The following is a 13,957-nucleotide window of genomic DNA, read 5'->3' on the forward strand; positions in this document are numbered from 1 at the left end:
TAAAACTACAATCAGATAGCAGTTCCCTCTCACTAGAGCAGCTAAAATTCAAAAGACTAGAAAGAGCAAATGCTGGTGAGAATGTATAGCAACCAGAATACTTACATCTTGTTGGTAGGAGTATAAAATGGGGAAATCACCTTGGAAAACTGTTGAGGATTTTATTCAAGCTTGGCACCTGGAGAATGGAAGGTCTCAAAGCATCTGAAATTTTTTATAAACTTCTATGAAATAGAATAATATCAAGGCTCTGGCTGGATATTGTAAGTTGTGGGTCGATAAGTTGATTGAGTAGATCAACTTTAGAAGGGATTTGAGAAAATATTGCACCTGAGTTAAACTTCAGAGAAGTTTACTTCTTTGAATTAGAGCGAGCTATGTCTGTTTCTATGAGTTGGAATCAACTTGGCAGCAAGGGTTTTTTTTTTTTTTTTCTTCTTCTTATGTCTGTTCCCAAGGTGCTGTTGGATAATGAAGCATCAAAAAAATGCACTAATATTATATGAGTTCTACTTGTTTCTATGTCCTGTAAAGTATCATGAAATAATACATAAAGTTCTCCCAAGGAGAAGGAAGTATTTGGGAGAGTAAGAGAGGTTTATGGAAAAGTGACATTATATTAGAACATTTAATCCTAGTAGAATATAATTAACTTAACTTCATCTCATCTCTTGTCACTATTTCTTAATCTATTTTTATGTTTTGTATCTTTTTTCTTCTTATGATATCATCTATATTTTTATTAATCTGTGTGTGAGTGCATGTAATATTCTTAGCACTGGCATGTCCATGCCATATTTAATGCATAAACATTAGCCTGTGTGCATACATACTCATGCACACAGCTTGATAAGGAAATGAGTACTCAAACTGCATACAGATTATTTCCAGAATTCTAGGGCCATGTTCCAGTCCCGTAAAACTCTTTGCCATTGAGTTGATTCTGACTCATAGCAACCCAATAGGACAGAGCAGAACTGCCACATAGGGTTTCCAAGGAGTGCCTGGTGGATTTGAACTGCCAACCTTCTAGTTAGCCCCTGTAGCTCTTAACCACTACACCACCAGGGTTCCAGTCTGGGGCAGTAATACTTTGAAACAGATCACACAAGTGAGTGAAGCTTGAAGCTAGATACTGGACATTCAGAGGCTAAATGTAAAAAAGTATGCAGGGCCTTCCCTAAGGTATGTGGTGTCCAGGACAAATTTTTATGTGTGTGTGAGTCCTTTACTATATAAACTCTTTGACTAAAAATGTATTACTAATTTGTGGACCCATATGATATACCGTGATTTATCACTGAAGATTTAGAATAATGGGTAGAGAAGAAGTGCTCATATGTTTCGTTGTTGTCAAATCACCACACATGAAGGCTCTACAGTGTCCAAGTACCTTCTCTTTCTATTCAGGCCCAAGGATTATCTATTCGTGCTTCTTATTGTCAAACACGCCATTCCTGGCCATTTCAATATTCCTGCCACAAGCAAAAGTTAGCAACAGTGTTATTACTTACAATGTCATGGCTCTTTAGAACAAAACAGACCTTGCCTCTACCAAGAATTTAATTTATTTAATGCTGATTTGCACCATTGCTTATGACACTGCTTCATTCATTGTGCTGCCTGTGAATAAAGCCTTCCAATGACTGTCTCAGAGGTTGTTTCTGTGTTTCTGTGTTTCATTGATAATGTCCACAAACACCAATCTTAAGCAGAGCAATCAGAAAAATGTGAATTATAGCTCTTCCTCTGTTCATGTAAATTTACCATCTGAAATTTTATAGCAAAAACATATCTTCTAACCATCTGAAATCCTTAGGCCTTAATCACTGCGTTTCTAGAATGTGAGCTCTTTCAATTCTGGATGACTGTTTACTTTCCCCTGGTGCCATCAGTGTGAAGTATAGGTGATGGGTCTGTGGGCAGGGTGAGACAACTGCTCCTATTCATACAGGAATACCCCTGCCTCTTCTACCATTACTTAACACCAGGGAAGCATCATGCTCCCACATCAGTTCAAAGATTGGAAGTACCTGGTGGTATTGTAGAGCAGTAGTCTTGAAAATCCTTGGAGTAGCCTCTTCTGAAGGACTGCCTGAGAGTTGGCTTGAACCTATGGGATGATCCCTGGTAACCAGTGCCAAGTGGTAGTGAGGAGATAGGGTAAAGAATGTCTGCTGGTCAGAATGCAGATAGGTGAGAGCCAGTGTACAGCTCTATGCATGTGGCTCAAGCCCAAAGGTTAGCAGTAGATCATGGGTAGCCCAGGGGCCTGAACTCATGCCTGACATGAGTGAGACCAAAAAAAACAAACCTACTGCCTTGGAGTTGATTCTGACTCATAGCGACCGTATAGGGTTTCCAAGGCTATAAATCTCTACAGAAGCAGACTGCCACATCTTTCTCCTGCAGAGCCACTGATGATTTCAGACTGCCAACCTTTTGTTTAGCAATCAATCACTTTAACCACTATGCCACCACCACGCCACCAGGGCTCCTCGACATGAGTAAGGCTCACCCTAAATCAACATGTCAGCACAATTCTGTCAGTTCCATTTTATATTGACTTCATGAAAGACCTATGGTGTCCAGTGCGAGTTATCTGTCCACCAGCCCAGCCTCTTGAAATCAGGTCCCAGACACAGGGCCCCTGGAACATCCTTAGGGCAAATGGTCAACCCCACGAGCTGGTAGGCATTGGTGGAAGAGCGTCATAGAGTTCTCTAAAGAGGAGAAATTGAGACTGACCTATGGGTGTTTACCCAGATGGTACTGCTGACCCCAGACGGTCTGAAGCACCAGAAGGGGACTTAACTGTTTTTTAGTAATCTACTTCTCCAAAGTACAGAGGTTCTTGAGCTGGGTGCCCAGGACAGGGGCTCTGCTTACCCAGGTCTAAGCATGATACTGCAATTTGTGTGTAAACTTTTTCAGGGCCAGCATTATTGTACACTCCAATCCACGTTGTGCACAGAGTTATGCTGCTATTAAATCTTTTCCAACTCCCAGTAACAGATTTAACCAGAAGATTGCTTTTTACATGCCACAGACCCCTTCATATCATTGCCAGTAGAAAAAAATCATAGGCTTAATTTAGCATGCTTATGTGTGCTATGGAAACCCTCGTAGTGTGGTGGTTAAGTGCTATGGCTGCTAACCAAAAGGCCGGCCGATCAAATCCACGAGGCACTCCTTGGAAACTCTATTAGGCAGTTCTACTCTGTCCTATAGGGTCTTTATGAGTTGGAATTGATTTGACGGCAATGGGTTTGGTTTTTTTTTTTTTGGTATGTGTGGTCCAGGTATTGCTGACCAGGGAGTTGGTCATTTCTTACCACTCAGAACCTATGGACATAGTGATGAGGGCTATACCAATTTTCATCACTCTTTGGTACTAGCCTACTGGCGCTTACACTCAGAGTTTTCATAACTTCCCATTTCTCATTACTAACTCCAGTCCCAGGCTACTTGCTTTATCTCCTGCTTTTCTAGATCTTTCTACCTGGGCCCAATGGTGGAGCCTCACATACATACATAAAATATTTTCTGCTCCAAATCTCCTGTAAGAGTTACGAGTGTGTGGTCAAAAGAATTTATCTGTATAATTGTCGACCTCTTGTTACATGAAAATGATGATAAGGATGGGTGCAATTTATATATTTTATGAAAATAAGTTCCTGCTTTTCTTTGGAACTCAGGTTTCTTATTTGTAAAATGAAGGGGATAGATCAGTTGAGTGTCAACATTTTTTCCATCTTTAATATTCTGTGTTCTGATAAAATTTTAGGAGCAAGAGGTAGAGGGTGAAAAAAAAATAACCAATGGTCACATCCTACAAGATGCTCTAGGATGCAGGAATTGTGCATTTGCCAGTGTCAAATTTCAGATGAAGAGCTGACCAGATTCACAGAAATTACACAGGTAATGTTATCCTTGCCTACTTGGTTGCACATGCCCCTATTTTTCAGTACCATATTGTAGTGTGCTGCTAATTGTTTGTCATCATAGAGAGTAGATCTAAATCGTAGAAGATGATGGAGACTTCTCATTTCTAAGAAGAGTGCTCTGGTCAGTCACAAATGTCAGCTGAGTACCTCTTTCAATTGATTTAAGAAAATCATATTCTCCAGGCATATCTGGAGTTTGTAAATGGAACTAAATATTGAGTATCTACAGGTTTGGGTTTTTTTGTTTTTACAGGATTAATAAATTATAGTCAGACTATTCTGATCTTGATGTCCAGCGTGGCCTTGTGCTTAAACTGTGGAATGACTATGATTTCATTTTATGATTTTTCTAAAGTCCTGTGTAAATGGTATAGAAGGGAAGGGAAATTGTAAGGTAGGAGCCAATTAGACTTACACCTGGGCACACATAAACTTATTTATATCTAAGATGACTTCACTTCAAGCAAGGAAATAATAGCATGTCTTCTTAATGTCCATACCTTAGTCTTTCATATTCCCCAATTCACAAAAACTTAGTTTATTGGAAAAAGAATGAATAAAGGAGAGGGACAGAGAAAGAAGGGGAAGAAGAAAGAGGACAGAGCAAGAATGGCAATGAGAACAAGACTAGAGAACATAAAAATATAAACGAGTCAATTATTTTAAAGAAGGAAGAAGAAATTTGAAGAGATGTAAATAATGTGAAACTATGGATCAGGAGATGTTCTGATTCAGACATTGCCAGAAAACAATACATAAGCCTTATTTTCTTTATCTATAAAAATGAGTTTATGCCCCAATGGGGAACACAACAGAGAATCCCTGGTGGAGAAGGGGAGCAGTGGAAGGCAGACATCAAATTCTTGTTTAAAAGAAAAAAAAAAAAAAAAAGCAGACTTAATGGTCTGACTGAGACTGGAAGGAAATGGGAGGTCGTGGTCCTCAGACCTTCTGTTAGCCCAGGGCTGGAACTATTCTCAAAGCCAACTCTTCAGAGAGGGGTTGGACTGGTCTATATGATAGAAAATGATACTGGTGAGGAGTGAGCTTTGTGGCTCAAGCAGACACATGACACTATGTGTGCAGCTCCTGTCTAAAGTGGAGAGGAGAAGGCAGAGTGAGACAGAAACTGGCTGAGTGGACATGGGAATACAGGGTGGAGAGAAGGAGTGTGCTTTCTCATTAGGAGAACAGCAACTAGAAGTACATACCAAGGTATGTATAAGATTTTGTATGAGAGACTCGTTGATTTGTAAACTTTCAATTAAAGCACAATAAACTTAAAAAAAGTGAGCTCATTAGATGAGAGTTCCTTCAAGTTTTAATCTTACCTATAAGAGAAAATTTTTTTTTTTTTTTTTATAAGAGAAGGCATACAAAGAAATGGGGACAATTTGCACTCTTCTTTGCCTGCCATTCTGCTCTAAAACCACTGCTCTCAGGATATCTGTTTTCTCCATTACTCTCTGTCTTTTGCCCAGATACATGTGGAAAGAGGAGTATTAGTAGAGATAACTTTCTTTTATCTGCCTACTCTAAACCACTGCCAATCAAAATGAAAAATTTGGCCATCATTACTCCGCGTTATAGAAGATGTAAAATAGAGCTCAGATTATCATATTTTGGGTAGTATATGAATATATTTTTCCACCTCTTTGGAATTGTTTTTTCTGTACAAATATCTTCACAACCTGTTCCCGGTTCTGCTTGGTCCTGACTCCATAGATGACTGGGTTAAGGGCAGGTGGAACAACCACATATAGATTAGCCAAAAGAATGTGGATATAGCGGGGAATGTTCTGACCAAAACGATGGGTCATAAAAGAAAAAAATGCTGGTGTGTAGAAGCACAGCATGACACAAACATGGGAACCACAGGTATTGAGAGCCTTTAGTCGGGCATCCTGAGAGGGAAGGCGAAAAACAGCTCGGAGGATGAGCACATAGGAAGAGGCAATCAGGATCACATCCACAATAATATTAGGAATCACCATGAGCCCATAGATGATGTTGACCTTGATGGGAGCACAGGCCAATCGGGCAAGACCCATGTGCTCACAGTAAGTGTGAGGGATGATGTGATGCCCACAAAAGGGCAGCCGCAGGATGAGAAACACAAATGGGGTCACAAGAATTAAATTCCTTCCAACAACAACGGAGCCTAGAATGGTGATGGTTTTATTGGTGAGGATCATGGTGTACTGGAGAGGTTTGCAGATGGCAACAAAACGGTCATAGGCCATGACCACCAGTAGAACAGTTTCCATGCCTGAAAACATGTGGATAAAGAACATCTGAGTAAGGCATTCCCCAAAACTGATCTCCTGGAGATTGAACCAGAAGATTCCCAGCACTTTCGGGATCGTGGATGTGGACAGACCCAGATCAATCATAGACAACATGGCCAGAAAGTAGAACATGGGCTGGTGGAGACTGTGTTCAATCATGATCACAAAAAGGATGGTAATGTTTCCCACAAGTGCAATCAGGTACACAATACAGAATGGGAAAGCAATCCAGGTGTGTACAGTTTCCAGGCCTGGTATTCCCAGCAGGAGAAAGACGGGGGGATGGAACTGGGTGTCATTGATAGAAGGCATTCTTCTAGCAAGTGTCATTGAAATCCTGTTATGAAGAAGGGACCTCACTTTTTAAAATGTCTTCTGTTATCAAGGTCCTAGAGAAATGGAAAGATCTCTAATCAGTGTACTAGAGGTAATGGTGGAGGTAGTTAACTTACCAACATCAGAGGGTCTTTTCTTTCTGGATGATAACTGAACAAATATCTCAGCACCTGTTTTTGTTCTATGAGATCCATCATAGACAGTATAGTCCCAGGTTTTATTTACTTATTTTAAAATTTGAGATCTTTGAAAGAACTGGCAATATTTCACAATGAATATAATGGGGGGATATTTACATGTTTTGGGGGGGGACATTCCTTTTTATTCCTTTTGTAAGTAGCCCCTTAGTACTTTTAGAAAATTACCTTATCCAATGATTCTAAAGCATGGTCTTGTGATATCTGGGCATTCCCAAGACTCTTTCAAGGACTCCACAAGGTCAAAACTATTTTCATGAAGGACATTATATTCCCATGTTACTCTCATTCTATCATGAGTGCACCGGGGAGTTTTCCAGACGGTATATGGGATGTAATATCATAACAGATAAAATGCTGATGTAAACAGGAGATTGCAGCTCTCTTCTATTAAACCATACTTTAATGAAATTTGCAAAATGTAGAACAATGATATTCTCACTATTTCTGAAAATACAATTACTTTAAAAGGGAAATTTTAATTTATGTTTACATATAATGGTTTTATTAGTGCTATTTTTAATTAAGAAATAAAATGTTTTTGAATTCTCAGTTTTTCATCCTAATGTGGTAAATATTGATAGATATAATTCACATAGACTAAAGCCCTTTGGGTTCTTTAATAGTTTTTAGAAGTGTTAAAGAATCTTAAGTCCAAATGAGCACTGCTGCCTTACACCATTTTCTATGTTTTGATACAAGGTAGATCTCGGCATTTGCCTCACTAATGCTTAGGCATTCACATGGCACAAGGGAGTTCACTCAGATGTTTTTAGATTTTTTTCTTGTTCTAACTCTGCCTTCATGAGCAGACTCGTTCGATTATGAGACCATTGCTGTTTTTGATGCTTCCTAATCTTCTTAAATTTGATTTGTTTCAAACCCCGTTTCTCCAGCCTCCTGTTCTTTCTGCGATCCTGATGTCCTTCCAATAAATACCTTGGGCTTGTCAGCCAAATTAAGTTCATCTTCCTTACAACCTATAACATGAATAAGGACGTACAAAATTATACCAATCTAAATTTGTGAGTAGTTTATGAACAGATAAAATATATGGCAAATTTTATTGATATGGCAACTAAAATATTTGTATCTTCGATTCCTGTATATGAAATTACCTGTCTTAAAAAAACTCTTCATGCCCCTACAACTCTGTAGCAACTAACATAACCTGAACTGTATAATATTATATAATATTCACTATGTATTTTCCTTATCTCTATCAACAAAACACTGGTACTAGGGGCAAAGAACCAGGAGGCATTGATTTTAATGTTCCCAACACTGCTGTATGAGCTTTGCTTCCAGTTGTTCAGTATTTAGTTGTTGAATTGAACCAAGGTTCATGTAAGTGTTTGTGTGTGTGTTCAGAGAGAGTGAGAGACAATAAGAAAGAGAAAGAATATTTTTTAGTATGTATGTGATGCACATATAATTTGTCCAGCAAATTTGCAGATAGCGATTGTGTAGTAGAAATACCAAGGAAAGTGAGTTAATATTCTGTTTTCTATGAGAAGGAAAGCAGAATCTCTCTAGAGGAGCTGGAGAGAAAGTTGTCCATGTGTAGAGCAGAGCACCAAGTTTGCCAGTGCTAAGGGGAAAATTCTAGGCTGGGAAATCAGAGGGCAGTGATTTGTGGGTCTTGACTTGGAAGAGATGTTTCCTCAGAAATGTGTAGGGTGACACGTCATGAGATTTACAGTCTAGAGTCAGTCTTTTCTTCAGTGCTGCTGTTTCTCAATATGACACTTTCCCACATCAAGAAAAGTATTCAGGCTATGGTCAGAGAGACTAATCTTTGACAGTATATAGTTCAAAACCAATAGGACTTTCACCCTCTCACAATTTTGACAAGAATGCTTCTCCACGGCTGTGTGCCATAGACAATGGCAGACCCTGTGTGACTAATAAGCCCAAAGATCACTCCTGGCAGGCAAAGTGCTAAGTCCACCCTTTCCTAGATGTTCACGCTGACAAAGAGCCCAGCCTGAAAGTTCATTTCCAAAGCTAAGTGGTAACAGCTTTATTTATATATATATATATATATATATATATATATATATATATGTTATATGCATTATACTATCTTTTATTTAGAGATCTTTCCCCTTTAGTGCCCAGTTCTTTGAGCTTGTGATTTTCTACCCTCTGACTCTTTTTCCTGTTGACTCTAATAGCAATATATTACAGGTGGTTTGTGTGCACTTGGAAATCTTTCAGACAGGGGTTGAAATTCTGTGATGCCGTTTACTAAAGGAGACCCTTGGAAAAATTCCTTAACTGACTACATCAGTTTCTTCTTTTGTAAAATTGGAATTATAAATGCAAACTAATGTGGCTTATTTTAAACATAAATAAAACCAATATACGTAAAAAGACTGGCTTATAGCATAACCTTAATAAAAGGCAGTTATTTAAATTATTAATGCTGTCCAGTATTTTATTTTTATTTTCGCTACAGATAGCTAAAACACATTCACCCAATGGAAGAAATAACACTTCACTATAAAAAAGCCCAAACTTTGTAATCAATGAGCCATAAGGTGAGGAGAAGGAGGTGTAGAGGGAAGAATGGCACAGAAGTGGGAGTGAAGGAGTAGCAGAGGGCCACTCAGACCTATGTTTCCCTAAATTTCTAAGAATACATATATAACCTAATGCTTCTCTGTTTGAAAGGGAACTATTTATTTCCCCCTTTCTTCAACCTGGAGGGGACCAAAGCAATTGTAGGAGTAGATAACAACCTTCATTCAGGTACTTTCATGACTAGGCCATGAAGCAGGAGCCAGAGGAGGAGCTGGTTCTGTGTGATCTAGTAAAGATATTGGCCTTAGAATAAAAAAGGCTTGATAGGTCTCATAAAATAGTGGGGGCACTGGCGGTCCAAGTCACAATTGACAATCTCTAAGTTCTCTAGGGTTAAGAGGTAGAGGAAAGAAGAAAATAGTGAAGACCACATGGATAATACCTAGATCGTTTTATTTGAATATTGACACTGGTCAAACCTCCACTCCCCTCCCCAAACACACACACACAACAGTGGCCTGCAACAAACATTCTTCTACTTCAGATGAACCACAAGAAGTCCTGTCAAAGGACCTTGTTCCCTGCCAACAATTAATTTGCTGGCTGGAAAAATCTAAACTTTTGGGTTACAGCAAATAGACCCATGCTACTATGAGACTGTTTTTGGGGTGCTATACTTGTAAGCAGTGTGCTGTGTATGTGTGCATGTGTGTGTGTTTGTGTGTGTGTATGTGCGTGACAGAGATTTACCTGTGTAATATTTCTACTCCTTGTTCTCATCTGAAGCTGAATCATGAGCATGGGAGCAGGTGCTTAAAGATGGTGAGGGGGTGCACTTTCAAACTCCTGGGCCCCAAGTCTGCCCAGTCACATGGAGAAAACCTTTATAGTCAGTGATGGTGTTCCTAAGTCTAGGTATATCCCAGAATCCCTGAGCTTAGTGTTCAGAATCCTCTGGGGATAGATATGGCTGCAGAGAAACACCATGCCAGATACAACTCTTTAGCTCATGAGAGTGTGTGAGGTAGCTACTATTGAGGGAAATATCCTTTAGGGAGTTGAAGGCTGGATGGGGAATGATATTGATTGTGTCTCTCTCAGAAGCCATGAAAACATTAAGTTTATGCCATGAACTCTTCATAGTGTGACTTATTAAGAAACTGTCCTCAGCAACTCATTCTGTTTTGTATAATATATATGTATGACATATATATACACACACACATATTATAACAGTATATGTGTATATATACATATGCATATACACATATATGTATGTATATACACACACATACACTGGTATAATGTTAAAATAGTAGTAACAACTCTTATGCAAATACAAAGGACAGAGAGATCATACCTGGTTGGTTCACATGGAAAATTATCATGGAGGAAGTAGTAATTGAGGGAAGAGTTGAAGGCAAATCGAAATGAAAGGTGATAACTTTTGTGGACATGACTTGTTGACCAAAGACCAGGATATGGATTGGGGAGTCATGAAGTGCAATTGAATACTAAAAAGTAGATTGGGCAATAAGTGAAGGACTTCGATCATTATGGTGTCTGTGCTTTATCATATAATGCCTACAGTACACAATGCAGAAAGTGGGGGATCTTTGGAAGGATTTTTAAGCAGAGACTGCATAGAATCAGATGTGATTTGGGAAGATAAATTTGAGGATAATGGGGAGGATGGATACCATGAGGGAGAAACTGGAAGACTAGGGAGTAGGCTTTTAACTAATCAAATCGAGAAGTTATGAACACTAGAACATAGGACATCAGCGTGTGTATATGTACATATATGTATGTGAATATGTATATACATAGAGAGAAAACCCCGTTGGTGCAGTGGTTAAGACCTGGGCTGCAAACAGAGAGATCAGCAGTTTGAATCTACCAGCCACTCCTTGGAAATCCTGTGGGGCAGTTCTACTCTGTCTTACAGGGTCATTATGAGTCAGAATCGACTTTACAGCAACAAGTAGACAGACGATAGATAGATAGATGATAGATAGATAGATAGATAGATAGATAGATAGATAGATAGATAGATAGATAGATAGATAGATAGATAGATAGATGATAGATAGATAGATGATAGATAGATAGATGATAGATAGATAGATAGATAGATGATAGATAGATGATAGATAGATAGATAGATAGACAGACAGACAGACAGACAGACAGACAGACAGATAGATAGATAGATAGATAGATAGATAGATAGATAGATAGATAGATAGATAGATGATAGGTAGGTAGGTAGAGAGATGTAGGTAGGTAGGTAGATAGGTAGGTAGAGAGATAGGTAGAGAGATAGAGAGATAGATAGATAGATACACACACAACCACAAACAAAAAAATGGAAACAATATATATATAGAAAGAAAGAAAGTCATGTGTGGCACAAATGGTTAAGCTCTTAACTGCTAAACAAACAGTTGGCTATTTGAACTCACCTGGAGGCATATCAGAGAAAGGCCTGGCAATCTATGCTGGAAGCTTACTGCCTTGAAGACCCTATGGAGTGCTATTACAATGAGTTGGATTTGACAGCAACTGCCTATATATATATCTTTTTAGGAATAGTTGTTACATGCATTTCCCATTCTTTTAATAGACTGATATTAACAATGAAGTTTAACTCAATTGTGTTCTTTGATTCTCACCAAGCAAAGTGTCTTGAATATAGCAGGGGCTCAGTCATTGCTGAATTATGTTATTCTGGGACATAAAAATTACGTTTCTGTTAGGGTCTCATTATATCCCCTAATCCAATCCTATGTTCTATGCCTCTGCTATTCAAAATTCTTCCACTGTGTCTTCTGGAAACATTTTTTTTTTTTAATGATCAGGAATATTATTTACACATTAACCTTTTTTATTGATGTAGATAGAAATGTAATGAAACATTTGACACTTCAACAGTCTTTACATTTACAGTTCAATGACTTGAATTATGTTCATCAGGTTGTTCAACCACCACCTTTCTGGAGGGAAATTTTTCAGAGGAGTGGCAGAGGGTGCTGATCTCTGAGAGTATAGTCCAAAGCCAACAGGTCTTCCCCCTTCAAAATCTTGTCCAGAATGTTCTAGTTAGACTGTATTTACTAATGTAAAAGGACACATCACATACACAGTCAAACCCAAGCGGTAGGAAAAATGGCGCCATCTCTTGTTGAGAGGATATTAAACATCATATTGAAAGGGCACATTTTAGGGAAAGCAAGAATTTAAGATCATTTTTATAATTAGTACACTTGTTAGAAAATATTCACCTACACCAAGATCATGAAGATATTCTACTATGTTTTATTTCAGAACCTTTATTTCTATATATTTCATATTTTTATCCACATTTCCTTTTTAATTAATTTTTTTATTGCATGAAATGAGGTCAAGTGTTATTTTTAAATATCCGATTGATCCATATTGGCTATTCAATTGGCCCTTCCCATTTATCTCAAAGTCTATCCCTTCTCCCTCCCATGGGTCTGTCAGTTTGTGTGTTGCTGTGATGCTGGAAGTTATGCCACTGGTATTCAGATACAACCAGAGTCATCCATGGCAGACAGGTTTCAGCTGAGCTTCCAGATTAAGGCAGACTAGGAAGAAGGACCCGTCAGTCTTCTCCCAAAAGGAATTAGCCAGTGAAAACCTTATGAATAGCAGTGGAACATTGTCTGATATAGTGCTGAAAGATGGGTCTCCCAGGTTGGAAGATACTCAAAATACGACTGAGGAAGAGCTGCCTCCTCAAAGTACAGTTGACTTTATGACATGGATGGAGTCAAGCTTTTGTAACCTTCATTTGCTGATGTGGCACGATTCATAATGAGAAGCAACAGGTGCAAACATCTATTAATAATAATAGAGAAGTGAAATGTGTGAAGTATGAATCTAGAAAAATTGGAAATCACCAAAAATGAAATGGAATGCATAAAGATCTATATCCTAGGCATTAGTGAACTGAAATGGACTAGTATTGGCCATTTGGAATCAGACGATCATATGGTCTACTATGCTGGGAATGACAACTTAAGGAGGCATGGCGTTGCATTCATTGTCAGAAAGAACATTTTAAATTCTATCCTGAAGTACAGCTTTGTTGGTGATAGGATAATATCCATACATCTACAAGGAAGACCAGTTAATATGACTATTATTCAAATTTACACACCAACTACTAAGGCCAAAGGCAAAGCAATTGAAGATTTTTACCAACTTCTGAAGTCTGAAATTATTCAAACACGCAATCAAGGTGCACTGATAATTACTGGTGCTTAGAACGTGAAAGTTGGAAACAAAGAAGGATCAGTAGTGGAAAAATACGGCCTTGGTGATAGAAACCATGCCGGCGATCGCTTGATTGAATTTTGCAAGACCAACAGCTTCTTCATTACAAATGCTTTTTTTCACCAACATAAATAGCCACTATACACGTGGCCCTCACCATATGGAATACAGGAATCAAATTGAGTACCTTTGTGGAAAGAGATGATGGAAAAGCTCTATATCATCAGTCAGAACAAGGCCAGGGGGTGACTGCAGATCAGACCATCAATTACTCATATGCAAGTTCAAGTTGAAACTGAAGAAAATTAGAACAAGCCCACGAGAGCCCAAGTTGAACCTTGAGTATATCCCACCTGAAATT

General features: G+C 38.6%; 1 protein-coding gene across 1 annotated transcript; it reads right to left on the reverse strand.

Moving 5' to 3' along the window:
* Positions 1-5,442: 5,442 nt before the first annotated feature.
* LOC135231986 (olfactory receptor 52E4) lies at positions 5,443-6,716 on the reverse strand. Its single transcript, XM_064289232.1, has one exon. It carries the CDS (start codon positions 6,563-6,565, stop codon positions 5,555-5,557), a length of 1,011 nt encoding a protein of 336 aa, XP_064145302.1. The 5' UTR covers positions 6,566-6,716; the 3' UTR covers positions 5,443-5,554.
* Positions 6,717-13,957: the final 7,241 nt, after the last annotated feature.

Source organism: Loxodonta africana, chromosome 7 (assembly GCF_030014295.1).
Source record: "Loxodonta africana isolate mLoxAfr1 chromosome 7, mLoxAfr1.hap2, whole genome shotgun sequence".
NCBI classification, from domain to species: Eukaryota; Metazoa; Chordata; class Mammalia; order Proboscidea; family Elephantidae; genus Loxodonta; species Loxodonta africana.

What these genes read in the sequence shown, in the direction of transcription:
- LOC135231986 (XM_064289232.1), bottom strand. Translation starts at nt 6,565, where the DNA reads ATGACACTTGCTAGAAGAATGCCTTCTATCAATGACACCCAGTTCCAT.